The 17,468-nt window shown below is 45.3% G+C and overlaps 1 protein-coding gene across 2 annotated transcripts in view; it reads right to left on the reverse strand.

Moving 5' to 3' along the window:
* Nucleotides 1–16,917, reverse strand: part of NUP155 (nucleoporin 155) — a 113,656-nt gene extending 96,739 nt beyond the window's left edge. The window contains exon 1 of one of the 2 annotated variants that reach the window (XM_087391167.1): nt 16,508–16,916. In XM_087391167.1, coding sequence (XP_087247293.1) covers nt 16,508–16,663 — 156 coding nt within the window. In that variant the 5' untranslated portion in view covers nt 16,664–16,916. Of the gene's footprint in view, nt 1–16,507 lie in introns of both variants that reach the window. The other variant, XM_087391168.1, reaches the window with a different exon arrangement.
* Nucleotides 16,918–17,468: the final 551 nt, after the last annotated feature.

The raw sequence follows: 17,468 nt of genomic DNA on the forward strand, positions 1-17,468 counted from the left end.
ATCGCAAAATTCATGCATACAAAAAGAAAATTCAGCCATGAGTCAAATCAAGAGCGTATGCTCACCTGCATCACGGATGACAATGAGGTTTGTTGTGGCATGGGACAGATTCCAAGTTTTTCAAAGAGCAGGATTGTTGAGAGACTCCTTACAGATCAAGACCAGATAAGGGAGACAGTGACCTTCACAGCCAGAATTATTTGATCTTTAAAATCATCTCCATCATTTCAGTTCTAGGCAGGAAGGGACACAAAGCTGATAAAATCAATGCTCAGATCTGAACATAGACAGCAAGACATAGCGACCAAGACCTCAATAGTATATATCTACCTTTGTAAGCCTAGAATATATCCAATCATACAAATTCAGATTTTTGTTGTTTCACAAATTCTACAATGAAAATAAAAATGAAAACAAGAGAAGAAAAATGAGCTAACCCAAAAAACAAACAAAAAACCAAAAAAAAAACAAAAAACAAAAGGTAGACATACCTAGCAAGCAAAGCAATACTAATGTCATCATCAATGCCCAAACATAAGCAGCTATACTGGGTTTCTAAAGACCCGTGGAGTCTCTTGGGCAAACCCAGTTCTTACTAAAATACGTCAATTAAACAAAAGGGAAAGATAACAAGAAATAAAGAAGAAAGGAAGGAGGTGACTAAGCAAAAATAAACAAACAAATGTATTAATGAAAGAAACAATGGCAAAATGAATGAATTATTTAAAACATAAAAAACTAAAGGAACCACTTACACTTATGTACTGCTTCCTAAAATGATGCAAAATCAAATTCCTTACTTAAAAGCACAAGCATACTCAATTGAACTCTTTTTTGAAACTAAAAGAAAAACGGGCTGTTCAGCTCCCCGCTGTAATGAAGGTGGGAAAAAGAAGGATTTTAAGGGGGAAATAGATGGGAGAATAGTAGGGGAAATGTGGGAACTGTGGGGGACTATATAAGTCAACCCAAAAGGATTGTAAGGGACTTTTTGATGTAACATCTAATCCTATCTACTCTCCCTCCTGCTACCTACTGCCTACGCTCACACTCTCTCTCTCCCTCTCTCTATTCCCTCATTCTTCTCTCTCTTCCTCTCTCCTTCCCCTTCTTCTCCCTTCCTTCTGCTATTCTCTCCCCATCTCTAAATCTGCCCCTTCCCCCTTCACTACATTGGTATCAGAGCACCGCTCTCTGGCACCTTGCTTCCGTTGGCTTCCCCAACCCTGCCTTAAAGCAATCAGTACGTTGAGACGTCTACAGATGCAGCAAGGTACAATCAGCTCGTAGGCTGCCAGACGCAGCAAGGTACCACCAGCTCGTCGGCTGACAGACGCAAGGCCACCGATACCCGTTGCTACGTGCCTATCTAAGCCTATCCTCGCATATTCCACAAGCCCACGACCAGTCTGGGAGCCGAGAAGAGTCCACGACGCTCATGCACTGCTCAGCTTTTCATTGCCCCTTTTCCTTTGCAGGCATCCCGTAACGAAGCAGCCCTGCAAGCCCAGCAGGCCCAAGCTGCAAGTCGTCGCCCGTGGCATCTCGACCTCGGTGGCATCTTGCTCGTGGCATCGCCGTCCGTGAGCGTCGCCCTTTCTCTCCACACCGTCCATGGCATCTTGCTCGTGGCATCGCCGTCCGTGAGCGTCGCCCTTTCTCTCCACACCGTCCGTGGCATCTTGCTCGTGGCATCGCCGTCCGTGAGCGTCGCCCTTTCTCTCCACACCGTCCGTGGCATCGTCGCTCGTGGCATCGCCGTCCGTTAGCTAGGGTTTAGGGGGGGTTGGTTAGCTACTTGGGTTTGGTTGGTTAGGTTAGTTTAGGTCTGGTTAGGTCTAGTTAGGTTAGTGATTGGATAAGGTTGGGTTTAGTCAGTTTGGTTTAGTTGAGACTACCCTAAGTGTCTTAGTTGTCCTAAGCTCCACCCAAAAAAGAAAAAAAAAGCCCTCTTTTAGGGTACTCCTACAGCCCTATTCTAGGCCTTTCTAAGCCACCTTCGTGGCTCATTTTGAGCCCCGTTTCCAGCCTCTTCACCGAGCTTTCTTCGAACCTCTTCAACGACTGCATTTGAGCCTCTTTACTGATACCTCTCGCGCCTCTACATCGAGCCTTCGACACTTGGCACATTTTCCTCGTGTCACTCATGGCACCCAAACGTGCACCCCGGTCGGATGAGTCATCTCAGCACGGTGACGATGTTGCTCAGCACGAGCAGATGCCGGTCCCAGAGGGTGCATCTCCTTCACAGCTAGTTTCTGCTATGCCTACCGACACACAGTTTCTAGATGCATTGGCCTCGATGCTTCAGGGGGCTTTTCAGCAAATAGGTCAGCAGTTGAGGCAGCAGCTCACCACTGCTATGGCTATGCACGATACAGCTATCACCCAGATGGGTAAGAACCTTGGGCAACAGATCACTACCGCCATCAGTATGCACGATAAGGGTAAGCAGCCCGCACCCCAGCACGGGGATCAGTCGGATGGCCAGGGTGATTTTCCTGACCCACACAGGGGATTTATGGCTGATGGCCGTCGCACTTATGATGTTGGTTCTATGCATGCACCCCAGCATGGGGATTATGTTGATTTTGGTGATGCCTTACCCGTGCCGCCGAGCACTTCTCTTATTGATTCCAGGCCTCCATTTGGCTCGCATATTTCATTGGCTGAGCCGTCCATTTTGGGCCGGCCCATTGGCACATTTTTGCCAACGGCGAGCATGCCTGGATTGGGTGTTGGGTTTCAGAACAGTTGGGAGAGGGGCCAGTCCTCTTCTCAACCTTTTTCTATGCCACCCACCCACCGAGATGTTTATGGCAGGCAGACTCAGCAGGGATTGCATGCTTCGATGACACCTGTTAATACATTCAGTCAGACTCAGCCTGCGTATCAGGGAGGTAATGCTTTCAGTCAGACGCACTTTATGCATCAGGGGAGTGGTTCTCCTAACCAGCATGATGCTGGAAGTGGGCAGCATGCAAACATGGATGATATGCTTTCAGATGCCTTACGTTCATATAGGGCTTTGCCTGAGGATGTTCGTAATGAGATGCCCTTTTCACAGTATGTGAGCTTCAAGCGTGAGTATGCTGGTAGTCACTATAGGAATAACGCAGCCAAAGATGTGAAAGATAAAATCTCTGTGCATAAGTTTAAGGGTGACACTCGCACTCCCAATGAGTTGGAGGAGTGGCTCATGAAGCTTGAAGATTATTTCCGCTTCTACCCTAAGAATGATGAGGAGAGGATCATTTTTGCTGGCATGCATTTACAGGATTATGCACATACATGGTGGCGTTACATGCGAGAGTCACCTCAGAAGCCTACCACCTGGAAACAGTTCAAGTAGCTTATGGTCACGACCTTCGTCTCGGCCCTGATCCTTGAACAGTACCTTGCTGAATTCTATGCACTGTCACAAACAGGTACGGTCCAGGAGTACTTGCAGCGTTTTTGGAGACTTTCTTTGTTTGTACACGATATTTCTGAGAAAGGGAAGTTGCTGCGTTTTATACAAGGCTTAGATCCCTCTCTAGCTGCTGATGTGAGAGCTCACAATCCTCTAACCATTGAGCGAGCAGCCCAGCTTGCTGAGGTGTTTGAGCCAAAATATGCTGGCAAGTACAAGCATGTGTCACATAGCTTCTATGGTACTACTTATGATGCTGACAGGAAGACAAATTCTGCTGATTGGATTGATAAGAAACCAACAGCTGCTTCCTTCCCACGATATCCAACGGTTTCTGGAAGTAAGATGCCATATGCAAAGCCATGCAGGCCCATGGATGCAAAGACAGGTGTCAAACCCAGCGCTGGTTTTGGCAAATCAGAAGTTAAACAACATTCCAGAGCCATAATGGACAGTAGGAAGAAGGCAAATTTATGCTTTAGGTGTGGAGAGAAATGGACACCTGAGCACCGAGATGTGTGCAAAATGAAGAATGTCAGCTCAGCCAAACTCAGCATGATAATTGAATTATCTGATGATGATGAAGTGGCTGATGTAGCAAACCCCCATGATGTCTCTCATGAGGAATTGACAGGAGTTCATGATGTAGATGAGTCTCCTGACACAAATGCCACAAAGGGGACTGTTTTTCCTTTTGATCCGGGTGGGGCTATTGAGCAAACCACTCATGTGATGCATGAGATTGATATTCAGCCTACATGTAGCAGGAAAGGCCGTAAGCCAACACTCTCTGTGTTGGAGCATCAACCTACAATGCCTTTTCCTGTCAGAGGTGATGCTAATGGTAATGTTCCTGTGGATGATGAACAGATTTATTGGGATGCCCAGTCTACACTGTATACCATCTCACTACATGCCTTGATGGGTGCCAAAAGTGCTGACACAATCAGGTTGAAGGGAATGATTAATGGCAGATCTGTCCATGTATTGGTAGACAGTGGTAGCACTCACAGTTTCATTAATTGTAGAACATTGCAAAGATTGGGATTAGTTGCTACAGAGATAGACCATGGTCTGAAAGTGGAGATCGCGAATGGACAGCACATGATCAGCAGACATTGTTGCCAGGATGCCAGGATCAAGTTTTCTGATCATTATGAGTTTGCAGGTGATCTTTTGGCATTGGATATGGGACCCATAGATGCTGTCCTGGGTTGTGATTGGCTGAAATCCCTGGGGAAAATCAGTATAGATTTGAATGCTTTATCTCTTGAGTTTTGCCACAAAGGTAGAACTGTTACATTGCAGGGCATTGTGAATCAGAAATTGCAGGTCATTTCAGCAAGGCAGCTAGCTAGGGAGCTCAAGAACGAAAGTGCCATTTATGCATTGAATGTCTCTGTACCTTGGGAGGGTGGTATTCCCCATGTGGATAATTGTGAAATGCAAAAATTGCTCTTAGAATTTGGGGATGTGTTTGCTGATATGCCATCTCAGTTGCCCCAAAAAAGAGATGTTGATCATGCCATAGTCCTGGAACATGGTAGTAAACCAATAAACAAGGCCCCGTACCGACTCTCTAAGGTTGAACGGGAAGAAGTGGCAACACAGGTGCGAGATTTTCTTGAGAAAAACTTCATTGCTCATAGCACCTCACCATTTGCATCCCCAGTACTCCTGGTGAAAAAGAAGGATGGCTCTTTTCGTATGTGCATTGATTACAGAGAATTGAATAAGACCACCATTAAGAACAGGTTTCCTATTCCCAGGATTGATGACCTGCTGGATGAACTCAAGGGTGCTCAGTATTTCACGAAGATTGATTTGAGGTCAGGTTACCATCAGATCAGGATGAAAGAGGGTGATGAGCATAAGACTGCCTTTCGTACAGAAAGAGGATTATATGAGTTCAAGGTGATGCCTTTTGGTTTGACTAATGCACCAGCCACCTTCCAGGCACTCATGAACAAGATCTTACACCACCTTCTTTTCAAATGTGTGCTGGTATTTTTCGATGACATTCTCATTTATAGTAAGGATGCACAGGAACACATTGACCATGTCCGACAAGTGCTAGAAATCTTGAGAATGCATCAGCTTTATGCCAAGGCCAGCAAGTGCACATTTATGGCAGAGGAGGTTGAATATCTTGGTCCTGTTGTAAGCAGGCACGGAATCAGGGTAGACCCAGCTAAGGTGAAATGCATTAAGGAGTGGCTGCAGCCACAAAATACCACGCAGCTCAGAGGTTTCTTGGGTCTTGCTTCTTTTTACAGGAGATTCATTAGGCACTTCGCCAAAAGGGCTGCCCCTCTCACTGATTTGCTGAAAAAGGATGCCTTCCAATGGTCAGAACAACACAACTCAGCTTTGATAACCTCAAGGATGCCCTTAGCAATGCACCTGTATTGGTGTGCCCTGATTTCTCACGGTCTTTCATTATTGAGACGGATGCCAGTGGCAAAGGTTTAGGGGCTGTCCTAAAACAAGAGCATGGTGTGATTGCTTTTGAGAGCAGGAAGTTTAATGCCAGAGAAATGAATTATCATGTTTATGATCAAGAGATGCTGGCAATCTTGCATGCTTTTGCAAAATGGCACCACTACCTGTACGGTAGCAAGATTAAGGTCAAAACGGATCACAGGACACTCAAGTACTTCTTAACGCAACCTAATTTATCCATGAAGCAGAAGAGATGGCTGGCTGCAGTTCAGTCCTATGATTTTGACATTGAATATAGAAAGGGGAAAGAGAATGTGGTTGCTGATGCCTTGTCCAGGATGTGGTCATGCAAACTGTCTGCCATTTCCACGCTTCATCAGGAGTGGATACTTGGGATTCAGGAGGAATACATGCAAAATTCTGATGCAGCTCCTATTTTTGTGGAGTTACAGAGTCCGTCCAGCCAAGGACATGTTCGATTTCAGCTCCGCAACGGACTGTTATGGTGCAGGGACAGAATTTATATTGTGCCAGACTCCAAATACAGGTTGATGGTATTACAGGAAATGCACTCATCCCCTATGTCAGGGCATACGGGTATCACAAAAACATATGAAAAAGTCAAGGAGAGCTTTATTTGGGATGGTTTGTGGCGAGATGTGGTTAAGTTTGTCAGTGAATGTTTGCCCTGCCAACAAAATAAAGTGGGCAGCCGGTTACCCGCAGGCCTTCTGCAACCGCTACCCATTCCTGAAGGCAAATGGACTCACATTGCCATGGACTTCATTACAAGCTTGCCTTCTACAGATAAGGGTTGGGATAGCATATTTGTGGTGGTTGACAGGATGACTAAGCAGGCCGATTTCATACCGACCAGGACTCGGTACTCCGCTTCACAGGTTGCCTGGCAATTCATTGAGTATGTGTTCAAGCACCATGGTTTTCCTCAGGAGATTGTCAGTGACAGGGATGCTAAATTTATGGGTCACTTTTGGCAGGAGTTATTCACTGCAGTTGGTACTTCCCTTGCGCCTAGTACTGCTTATCATCCACAGACGGATGGACAATCAGAGAGGGTGAACAAGTGGTTGGAGGAGTATCTAAGGCATTACTGTCATGACACGCAAAAGTCTTGGGACAAATGGTTAGCATTGGCTGAATTTTGCTACAACAGCACCAAACACCTCTCTATTGGCATGAGTCCATTCGAGGCTATGTATGGATGCAAAGTGGGAATGCCTTCCAGGGTTGCAGACTTGGCTGTGAAAAATCAGCAAGCAAGGAATGATTTGGAGAGTATGAATGCCCTTCTGCAGTTGGCTAAGAGGAATATGCAGGATGCCCAAGCCAAGCAGAAGAAGTATGCGGATGAACAAAGGAGGTACTTATCTTTTGAAGAAGGGGATTATGTGCATTTACGTCTCCATAAGAATCGATATTCCTCGCTGAAAGGTAATACCAACACAAAGCTTGCCCACAGGTATTATGGCCCCTACAAAATCATCCGCAAAGTTGGGCAGGTAGCATATCAGTTGGAACTACCCAGTACCTCCAAGATCCATAATGTTTTCCATGTATCCTTGCTGAAACCACATGTCGGACAGCATGTCCAGGTTCTTCCTGAGCTGCCTCCTATGGATGAAGAGGGCCACATAATCTATGTGCCGGAGCAAATCAAGGGCTTCAGAGATCATGTACTCAGGAACAAAGCCTACACAGAATACCTCATCAAATGGAAAGGTTTAACGGAAGATGAGAATTCTTGGCAACCTGAGAGCATTGTGCAAGACTACCCCTATCTCCTACAGAGCTGATCAGTTTCTGTTGTATCCTTCTCATCCAGGGCAACCTCTTGGAAATTTTGAGGGCAAAATTCTTTGGGAAGGGATGGCTGTAATGAAGGTGGGAAAAAGAAGGATTTTAAGGGGGAAATAGATGGGAGAATAGTAGGGGAAATGTGGCAACTGTGGGGGACTATATAAGTCAACCCAAAAGGATTGTAAGGGACTTTTTGATGTGACATCTAATCCTATCTACTCTCCCTCCTGCTACCTGCTGCCTACGCTCACACTCTCTCTCTCCCTCTCTCTATTCCCTCATTCTTCTCTCTCTTCCTCTCTCCTTCCCCTTCTTCTCCCTTCCTTCTGCTATTCTCTCCCCATCTCCGAATCTGCCCCTTCCCCCTTCACTACACCCGCTTTTTGTTTTCAGCTTATGTTCAATCATTCACAATAGTATGTCCAAAGATAGGACCAAAAGATGAACACAAAATGTGACTCACAACCTACACCACGTGAAAAACATAATGTTACTCCACGTGTGCTCACCCAATACTTTCACGAGGACGTGAAATTATGGGACTTTTGATTTGCGACTCCCGTAATTTGCACGTGACTGCCTTGAGCCTCTAAGGCGCGAGGGTCCAGCCATGGGGCGAGACTTGGGGAATTAAAATTCCCTAGTGGGCCCTTGGAACTAGTGAATGTGCACCCAGTTACTAGGCAATTAATTCCTAGGGCCAAAGTGTGCAACAGGGGGGCCAAAAGAGTGGTGCAATTAAAAATTGCTAATTTTAGCACAGGACTCCAAAAAGAGCCCAAAGCTCTTCTTTAGAAGGCCAAATCAGTTCCAAAAGGAGCCAAATCATCAATTGTGAGCTGCTAGAGCCTCCCAAGTGCTGCTAGAGCAAAATCGCCTTTTACCAGGAGTTTCTTGAGCATGCCAGGGAAAATCGTCATCAACCAGGGCCAGTACCAGTGCATCTAGGACCTGCCAGAGGAGATCACACCTAATCCAAGAGCCTGTTGCAAATTGCGATTTCAGCCAAGGTGTCCTTTGCAAATTGCGATTTCACTTTCAGGTCCTCCAAGCTGTGCCAAGTGACTGCGTCCTATTTTGGGTCTGTTTCCAAGTGTTTCCAGACTGCTACAAGAAACTGCGATCTGTTTCCAGGTGTTCCCAAGCTGTCCAGGCTGTCCCAGGAAAATTGCGATTTGCTACCAGGCTGTCCAGGCTATGCAAGGAAGATTGCAATCTATTTTCAAGAGACTTCCGGGTGTTGCTGCTGATTTTGGTAACTTTCCAGGCGTGGGTGTTCTCTTCTAAGCTGCTTTTGGGGCTGTGCCACGGCAGAACCATCTTTTCTCTACAGGATCTAGGGTTTTCCAGCCCCTGTAACCTACCTTCTGTGGATACTGGGTAGAAGTAGGCTTGTTTTTGCCTGCTTTTGATGTTTCCTGATTGGTTGCTGGCTAGTTATTGCGTTTGGGTTTCTTTCCTCGCGAATAAAGGTTGATTTATGCTGTTGGGCAGTGGCCAGAGAGGCTATAGATTGAGGCAACCCATTTGGGGAGTGCTTGGTCAATTGATTGCACCAGAGTTTGGCTATTGAGGGCTTTGTCTTGCAGTTGTTCAACCGTGTCTAGCTGGTTGGGCATTTGGTTGTGCGATTGCATGTGTGGCTCAGACAGTGGATGCTATTGAGGTCTCTGTTGCATGCATTGGTTGGCTGAGGATACAGGATTGTCTAGTGATTGGATGCCGTTCACTGTTTGAAGTTGAGCAGGGAATTACAAGGTGGGCTGGATGGGGAGTCTACGGGCATTGGTTTGCCTGTGGTGTAGCTTCCCAGATACCTTTGTAATCAGCCGTTTGGCTTCAAATGAATGTTAAATAAATACCGCAAGGGGCGCCAATGTTTGGAGCCAATCAGTGTCCTTGTTTCTTAATAGAAGCCCTCTAGCTCCCCTGTGATTTAATCTGTGGTGCATATTTACTTGTCAATTTACTGTGTATGCTGTAATTAAGTGGATCCTACCACCCTTTACGTTGTTGAGGCTGGTTTCAAATACTCGTGTTCTCTCCTCTTGCTGTTTGCCTCGAGGCCTTCACTGTCTTCTACAAAACTGCCTTCTACAGCACTCTATCTGCATTAGCTGTTATGAACACACCTTGCTAAGAGCTGCTGCATGAACTCTGTCTTCCGTTCCTTTGCTACTGCTTGGAGTGCACTCTGCAAGTAGCTTTAATCACCTGCTGAGCTGATTTACTCCCTGTCCAATGTTTGGGCTTGGAGTGCAGTAGCTGCCAAGCAAACGGCTTTGAGCTGTCCCTTTCTGCCTTCTTTGCAGCCCTGATGGCCAACCAAATCTGGCCAACATGGAGCTACCCAATTGTACTTGGGTCTATGGCCAGAATTAAAAATCAGAAGTGTTTATGCATTTCAAACACTTTGTGGCCATGGTTAAAAATGAGACAAGACTCAAGGTGCAGACACTTCACATTGATAGAGGGGGAAAGTATATGTCTCATGAATTTGAGGCATGTTTTAAGGAGAAAGGCATCAGACATCAGCTTACAGTGACGCTTACACCTTAGCAAAATGGCAAAGCTGAGTGGAAAAATCGCACTCTCATGGAGATGGATAGATGCATGCTTACTAGTAAGAAGTTGCCTCGCTGATTTTGGCTCGAAGGCCTCATGTGTGCCAATTATGTTTTGAATTGGGCTCCCACAAAGGCTTTGAAGACAATTACTCCCTATAAGGCTTGGCATGGGAGAAAGCCTTCAATGGATCACTTTCAAGTTTTTGGTTGGGTTGCAGATGCCCACGTGCCTGTGGAGTTTCAACATAAGTTGTCGAGTGCCTATCTTTGTTTGGTATAGTGCACAAAGCAAAGGCTATCGTCTCTACAATCCTACCACTCACAAGATTTTTGTGAGTAGAGATGTAATGTTTTCAGAGAATTCAGCACACGCACATGCTGAATTTACTATTCCAGCTTCTTCAAATGATGTTTTTGAGGGGATGCTTCCTATAGCTTTTGGTTCCCTAGCTGAGGCTCATGCTGAAAATCAGAATTTACAGCAACCTCCTCTTGGTCCACATGGCCCGATTCAGCCACATGCTGATTTTGTTCCTCCACAGGGTATGGATGAAGTTGTCAGGCAAGAGATTCAAGAGATACATGTAGCCAAAACAGTTCCAAATTGGTTGCTACAGACTCTCAGGGAGAGTAGACTTGAGGCACCTTTGCTTGGCAGGACTCGTAGTGCAGTAAGGCACACAGGGAGGGGGCCTTTGTGTTGAGACAGCTTATGCAGGTACTCTTCCTGATGAAGAAGAACCTGACTCCTTTGAAGAAGCCAAGGATAATATGCATTGGATGAATGCCATGCACAATAAATTGCAGTCCATTGAAAAACATGCCATTAGTACCAATGGGTTTTCAAAGTGAAAAGAAAGCCAGATGGGTCCATTGAAAGGTACAAGGCACGACTGGTTGCCAAAGGCTATGCTCAGAAAAAGGGCATAGATTATGAGGAGACTTTTGCTCCTACATCCCGGATGAGCACCATAAGGTCAATTATTGCCATGTCTGCAAATTTTGTTTGGAATGTCCATCAATTGGACATAAAAACAGCTTTCTTTAATGGGGACTTGCAGGAAGAGGTTTATGTCAAACAATCTCCTGGTTTTGAACTTTCGGGCAATGCACTTCAAGTTTGCAAGCTGAATAAAGCTTTATATGGGCTGAAACAAGCCCCATGTGCATGGTATGCCAAAATTGATGCCTTCCTGGCAAGTAAGTTACACAATAGTCCCAGGGAAAGCACTCTCTACATCAAGAAGGATGGGGGGGATATTTTGGTCATCATTCTTTATGTAGATGACATGCTGCTCACAAGGTCAAATGAGGAAATAATTGCAGATTTCAAGGCTGAATTGAAAGCTGAATTTGACATGACAGATTTCGGCATGTTAAATTTCTATTTGGGGATCCAGTTCATACAAGACAAGCGTAACATTGTTAAATCTCAATCCAAGTATGTGCAAAAGCTCTTGGATAGGTTCAACATGCAAGATTGTAAGCCTATAGCCACTCCCATGGAGCCAGGGCTGAAGCTTACTATGTATGATGCACGTGAATCAGGGGATGCCACATTTTACAGCCACGCTGTTGGATGCCTCATTTAATGCTCTCACACTCTTGCTTCCTGCTCCCTCCATTCTCACATGCTATGGCCCATGTGTGGCCCACTGGATGGCCAACGCCAGAACTGTCCTATGGGTAGATCTACCCTACTAATGGTCATTAGCTAATACAAGAAGGATAAACCCAAGAAGGATCCATGCAGGCTGCCCACATGACAACTCATGTGCTGCCACGTCACACATGGCAGCCCCTCTATCCCTCATAAATCCCCTATTGATCTACAAGTTACTCCCCTTTGCTCTCCTCATATGGGGGCTTATAATTGGGGAGTTGATGCTTATTCTCCAATACCTCCACTCAATGAGCCAATGTAAGCCACAACCCACTCTTCTAGGAATGTGTTATCTCATAATTCAGGTTCTTCTCTCTAATGGCATGATACACATCCGCTCCACATTGTCCACACTATTTAAATACTCTATTCAAGAGAGTTTCAACACAATAGAACCGAGTGTGCATGCAACATCTCTCTCGTTAATAGAAAAAATAGGTAATAAGTAGACCTTCACCTATTGGAATCTCAAATTTCTTACTCCTAAGATTCTTTATCATCCCATGGTTGTAACCAATGACTGTTATCTTGATTATACGTACTTATTTAATGTTCAAACCATCTCTCCACTAAAATTGGCTGAAAATATCCAAAGTAGCATCCCTTCCCAGCTTCTGACTTATGCTCAAATAGACAAAGAAGACTGTACATATGCTCGTTGGTTCCACGACACATTTCCTTCTATTGCCATTTTTCCGTTTCAAGACTTCTCAAAATTATTGTATGCTTTTATTGTCTTTTTTTAAAGAAGTAGTATATTCCATTCAACACAAACCAATATAGCAAAGGTGGGAGAGTAGTCTCCATCCCAAGCCTCCCCAAAAAACCAAAAAACGAAGACGGGGAGAAAACTCGTTCAAAAACCTCTCATATCTCTACTCATGAGGTGGGAGACAAGTCAATCCCAAGCCCTCACTATAGATCACTATAAATAAATAAATAAATACAAAATCAAAAACTTGCTTAGGCCCACGAAGGGGAAACATGGTTTTGCCCGCAAGACATACCTACTTTCCTCGAACAAGAGAAACTCACCCCAAAAGCTTGAGTCGAGGGAGCAAACTGATACTCCAACCGTAGAATTGCTTGGCAGGAGAAGAGGGACCGGCAATGATCTATGAAGAGCACCAAACACGGAAGAACAGCGACAAAACCAACAAAGCTACAAGCACAATTGAGATGCTCTCCAAGTTATCAATGTATTGACAGGAGTGGCGTGTCCTCCGGTAATACCGGTGCAGCGCGCCCAACTTACAACACAACACTCAGATCTCGTGTTTGGTACATGGCCCTCGGTTCACTACTCTTCCGACAAACTCTGACTCAATACAGAAAACAATGGCACTTGCCTTCTGCAAAGGTGTGCACTCAACTAGCAATCAGACAGCCTTTCACCGAAGATTGAGCATGAGGGAGAGAGAGAGACAAACAGGTCCTCCCCAGACTATCTCCCATGTGATAAGCAGAACCTCTGCCCACATGATAGCCACATGTGCTGCCTAGAGGGCAGTCTACACGGCAGCCCAAGGAGCTGATTGGCTAGAGTGAGAAAAGCTTCAAAAACAATTGGCAAGACAAGGCCAAGCAGAAGGCAGTAAGGGAAAAGGCAAGGGGGTGCTAAGGAGGAAGCTGAGCACCGCCTCAGCTCAAACAGTGAAGCAAGGCATTGTGCAACAAAGCGAGGTTAGGATAGGGTGGAAGGGAGCTTTGCTTGCTGATTTCTTCTCAACTAGGCTTCCTATTCTAGATAAACTTCATTTGTGTTGTCTTTTTCTTTAACTACATAAATTTCTTTGGATTCCAAACCTAACCCTGAACCTACAATGTAAATATATTTATTGCAATTTATACTTTTTACAAACTAAACTCCAAAATACTTACAAAGCTAAGTGAGGGTCCTCGTTTTAGTAAGTTTGACTTTTTTTTAAAGATAGCGACCGCACTTGTAATCTTTTGATCCCTTGCATAAGACACCCTTGAAATGATCAAAAGATTAAGAAATAAAGAAAAGGTGCACACAAGAGATCCATTGGACATTGTCACCCTTATCGGATCTTGAGTCCTTGTTAGGCAAGCTCTTCTTGTCTCTCCTCAGTCGTCCAATGGAGTTGGTCCCACAGACAACATACATAGGTCCAATCACTCGGATGGACAACTGACTGATTGGTAGATGACTAGGAACTCCTCTGTCATGTTTCCCTTTTGGGTTTTTCCTCTTTAGAGCGACAACAGAATGTATTTATTTTTTGTCGTCAGACATTAGCATTGGGTATGGGTGCTTATTTAGTGGCCCGACTTGTAGATTGCATCTGGTTTTTATCCAGTCTCATAGACTCTTGGGTCTTTTGTAGATGTTAATAATCTTTCTTTCTTTCTACTTGTTTAAAGTTCTTTATGGCTTAGGGTATAGTGCTTCACCCCTTAAGAGGAATTAATGTCCCCATTGATAAATTTAAGAAAATTCTTTTAGGTGAAAATGCCTTTCAACTATGTCCGCTAGGGCGAGTCCTTGCACTCGATCAAGTATTCAAGGATTAATTCATTTCTCAATCAAACATGCAAGGCGTATTTAGGTTCATGTGGTCCCCTCAGCTTGTCTAGAGAGTGCAAATGTCATTTTACATGCCCTAGCCTTATGGTAACTCTAAACATGGGCTACATCATTTATCTTCTTAGAAGTCCACCTACCTTACAAGGGTAATGGCTTCACATTCTTGCTTGTACTAGGAGCTGGCATCGAGGAAGAAAATCAGTGATAGATCACCGACGATACTTGGACTGTCCAATTCCATCCCCCCTCCTTTGTGGTCTCAGTGAGATAGTCCGCCATCTCACAAGTGCTATCATCCCTCCAGCACTCTATCTCCCCACATCGAATAGAGAGGATATGTCTGCACTCCTCCTGTGAGTGTCCACTCGGCGTCCGGTCCATCAAGACATGCATTCTAACTCTCTACTACATCTCATCTCCCCGTTGTCCCAGCCGGCTTGGGTCACCAGAGAAAAAATCCTTGATCATGCTCCCATTGGGCTCTATCGGTCCCTCCTTTGCTCTCCACTGTGCACGTTTGAGCTGATCTCTGTGTCTCCAGGCTTCAAGAAGGAAAGTGGTGTGTGAAGGAAAGTGGCCACACACCGTTGATCAAGATGTGCCAGAAAGTCTCTAAGTGGGACGACGTTCATGGATCTCATAATACATAGGGCATCTAAATGCAAAGTGATCCTCTATCTCGGTCTCTTGCATATCACATAACATACAAACCCCCGTCTCTCACATGGGATGCCCTGAGCCAATCCTGCCTCAACCGATAGCATGTGTGAAGATACTAACCAATCGAGATTTTCAATGCATGTGAGAGATGAATCTAGGTGTAGCCTCCTCCTCAGAGATAGTAAGCCTTTGATAGGATTTGTCTATAAGTAGTATTGTTATCCAAGTTCATTGTAAATATAGATTGTGAGCACTGGAGCTAATGATGAGGGTGATTGTTTGTGTATGGAGGAAACGTTGCTATGCCCGTTACTGAGCTAATGAGAGGACTGGTAAGACGGTGTTTTGGGCTAGGAATCAATCTTTGAGTGATCTTGACATTAAGCGGAGCATGTAGAGAAGGGCCGTTAATGAAAGCTGCTTTTTTTAGGCTCAGGGAGGTGAAGTAGGTAAAAAAGAGTGAAACACATCAACAGAGTCCATTGTGGCGATAGTAACTTCCCTTCCTCTGAAAGCCAGTCAACTAGCTGTTTGTTTGTCCCATCTAGATAGTGTTAGAGCAGCTCCCTGCGAGCTGCTGGAGATGCTGAGTCCAGCATTCTGGCTTCAGCATAAATTATGTCCCCATATGTAGCTGCTAGGATGAAATTGTGGCCTGAAGTGGGCCTCTTGAACTTACAATTTGATCACCCTATCCACCAATGGAAAGCTTTTGGAGAGGATCTTTCCTCCCAGCAGTCCAATGCTGGGCTGGAATTCCACATTTCATAGACTCTGGGCTGGATTTTGACTGCCAAGGAGCTTGGCTGAGCCAGCTCTCAATCGCCATGGGGATGCAAAAACACTCTGCCCGTAGGGTTCCTGCAGGCGTGTGGAGGTCCTCTTAAACGTTTTGCATGACCAAACCATAAATTCCAAACAAACTGCATATTCAAATTCATTTGTCATGTTTACACTGGGTGAACCTTAGCCTAGCACAAGTGTCGCTTGTTCCCAAATCCTAGACTCAGTTTATCTTTATAGTGATAGTGAAGTGAACCTCAGTACAAGTGACAATTGTTCCCAAAGCATAGAATGAATTCATGCGATTTCGTTCGTCGGATAAGGCTTCACTTGGATCACTTGGTCTTCCGTCATAACCTTTTAGTAAACGTAACGCCTTTTTTAAGGCTAGAACGAGTGGTAAAACTCCGCGAGGCTCGGCTAATTCCTATCTCGAAATTGCGAATACAGAGACTCAGTTTTTTTTTAACTTCACGAAAGTACTAAGGATCGAGAATTCTGCAGGCACTATGCTGATACCCACAAAAATTAAAACAAGTTACATTACTCGATGAACGCAAGGGCGAATTCTGTGGCCACAATTGCTACCTAAAATGATGAGACGAGCCTACCTCTTTAGGAGGAGAAGAGTAGGGATTGCTGGAGTAGCGGGCGGAATCGAGGGAATCGTAGAGGTCATGGGCAGCAAGGTCCCGTGAAACGGTATCTGAGATGAGGCGACCGGCAGCTGCAACGTCGGGACCGATGGTGTCGTCGTCCCAAGCCATGGAAGGCAGGGAATGTGGAGTTCTAGAGAGGAAATGGGAGGTGTGGCAAGCTGTGAGAAGCTACAAAGCTCATTTTAGGGCTTGGGAAGAAGCAGAGCAAAGCAGAGGTTGGCTATGGCGATGGCTGGCTCCCCAGCAGAGGAGACGGGGCGAAGAGCGCACCTTCGTCTTGACTTTGGGTTCCCGCTATAAACTTTTGATTGTGCGCCTTCGTAGCGACTGTTCTCACGAGCCCATTAGTGCGCACCTGATGCGCCATGCTGCTCGCTCTGGTTGCAGGGAGAGCGCTAGAGACCTCTCCACGTTGCAGTCATCCTTCCTCAGGGATGGCCGGAGACACTTTTGGAGACCTCTCCAGATTGCAGTCATCCTTCCTCGGTGGACTCGCTGTTACCGGTTGAAATTAATCTATCTACTGGAGACCTCTCCAGATTGCAGTCATCCTTCCTCGGTGACTAGCTATTACCGGTTGAAATTAATCTATGCGTAGGTGTGCGCCTTTTGCTGGAAACCTCTCCAGATTGCAGTCATCCTTGTTACTGGTTGAAATTAATCTATGTGTAGGGGTGTGTGCGCCTTTTGGCACCTTCAAAATCGTAGGTGCACTGGTTGTTACCGGTTGAAAATAATATATGTGTAAGTGTGCGCCTTCTGCTGGAGACCTCTCCAGGCTACAGTCATCCTTCCTCAATGATTGAGTCGCTATTACCAGTTGAAATTCATCTATGTGGATGTGTGTGCACCTTTTGGCACCTTCAAAATCGTACGTGCATTTTTCTGAGCACCAATGCACGCTTGCGTGGCC

Source organism: Dipteris shenzhenensis, chromosome 20, assembly GCF_047967505.1.
Source record: "Dipteris shenzhenensis isolate YYH24624 ecotype China chromosome 20, Dip_SZ_1.0, whole genome shotgun sequence".
Classification (NCBI taxonomy): Eukaryota; Viridiplantae; Streptophyta; class Polypodiopsida; order Gleicheniales; family Dipteridaceae; genus Dipteris; species Dipteris shenzhenensis.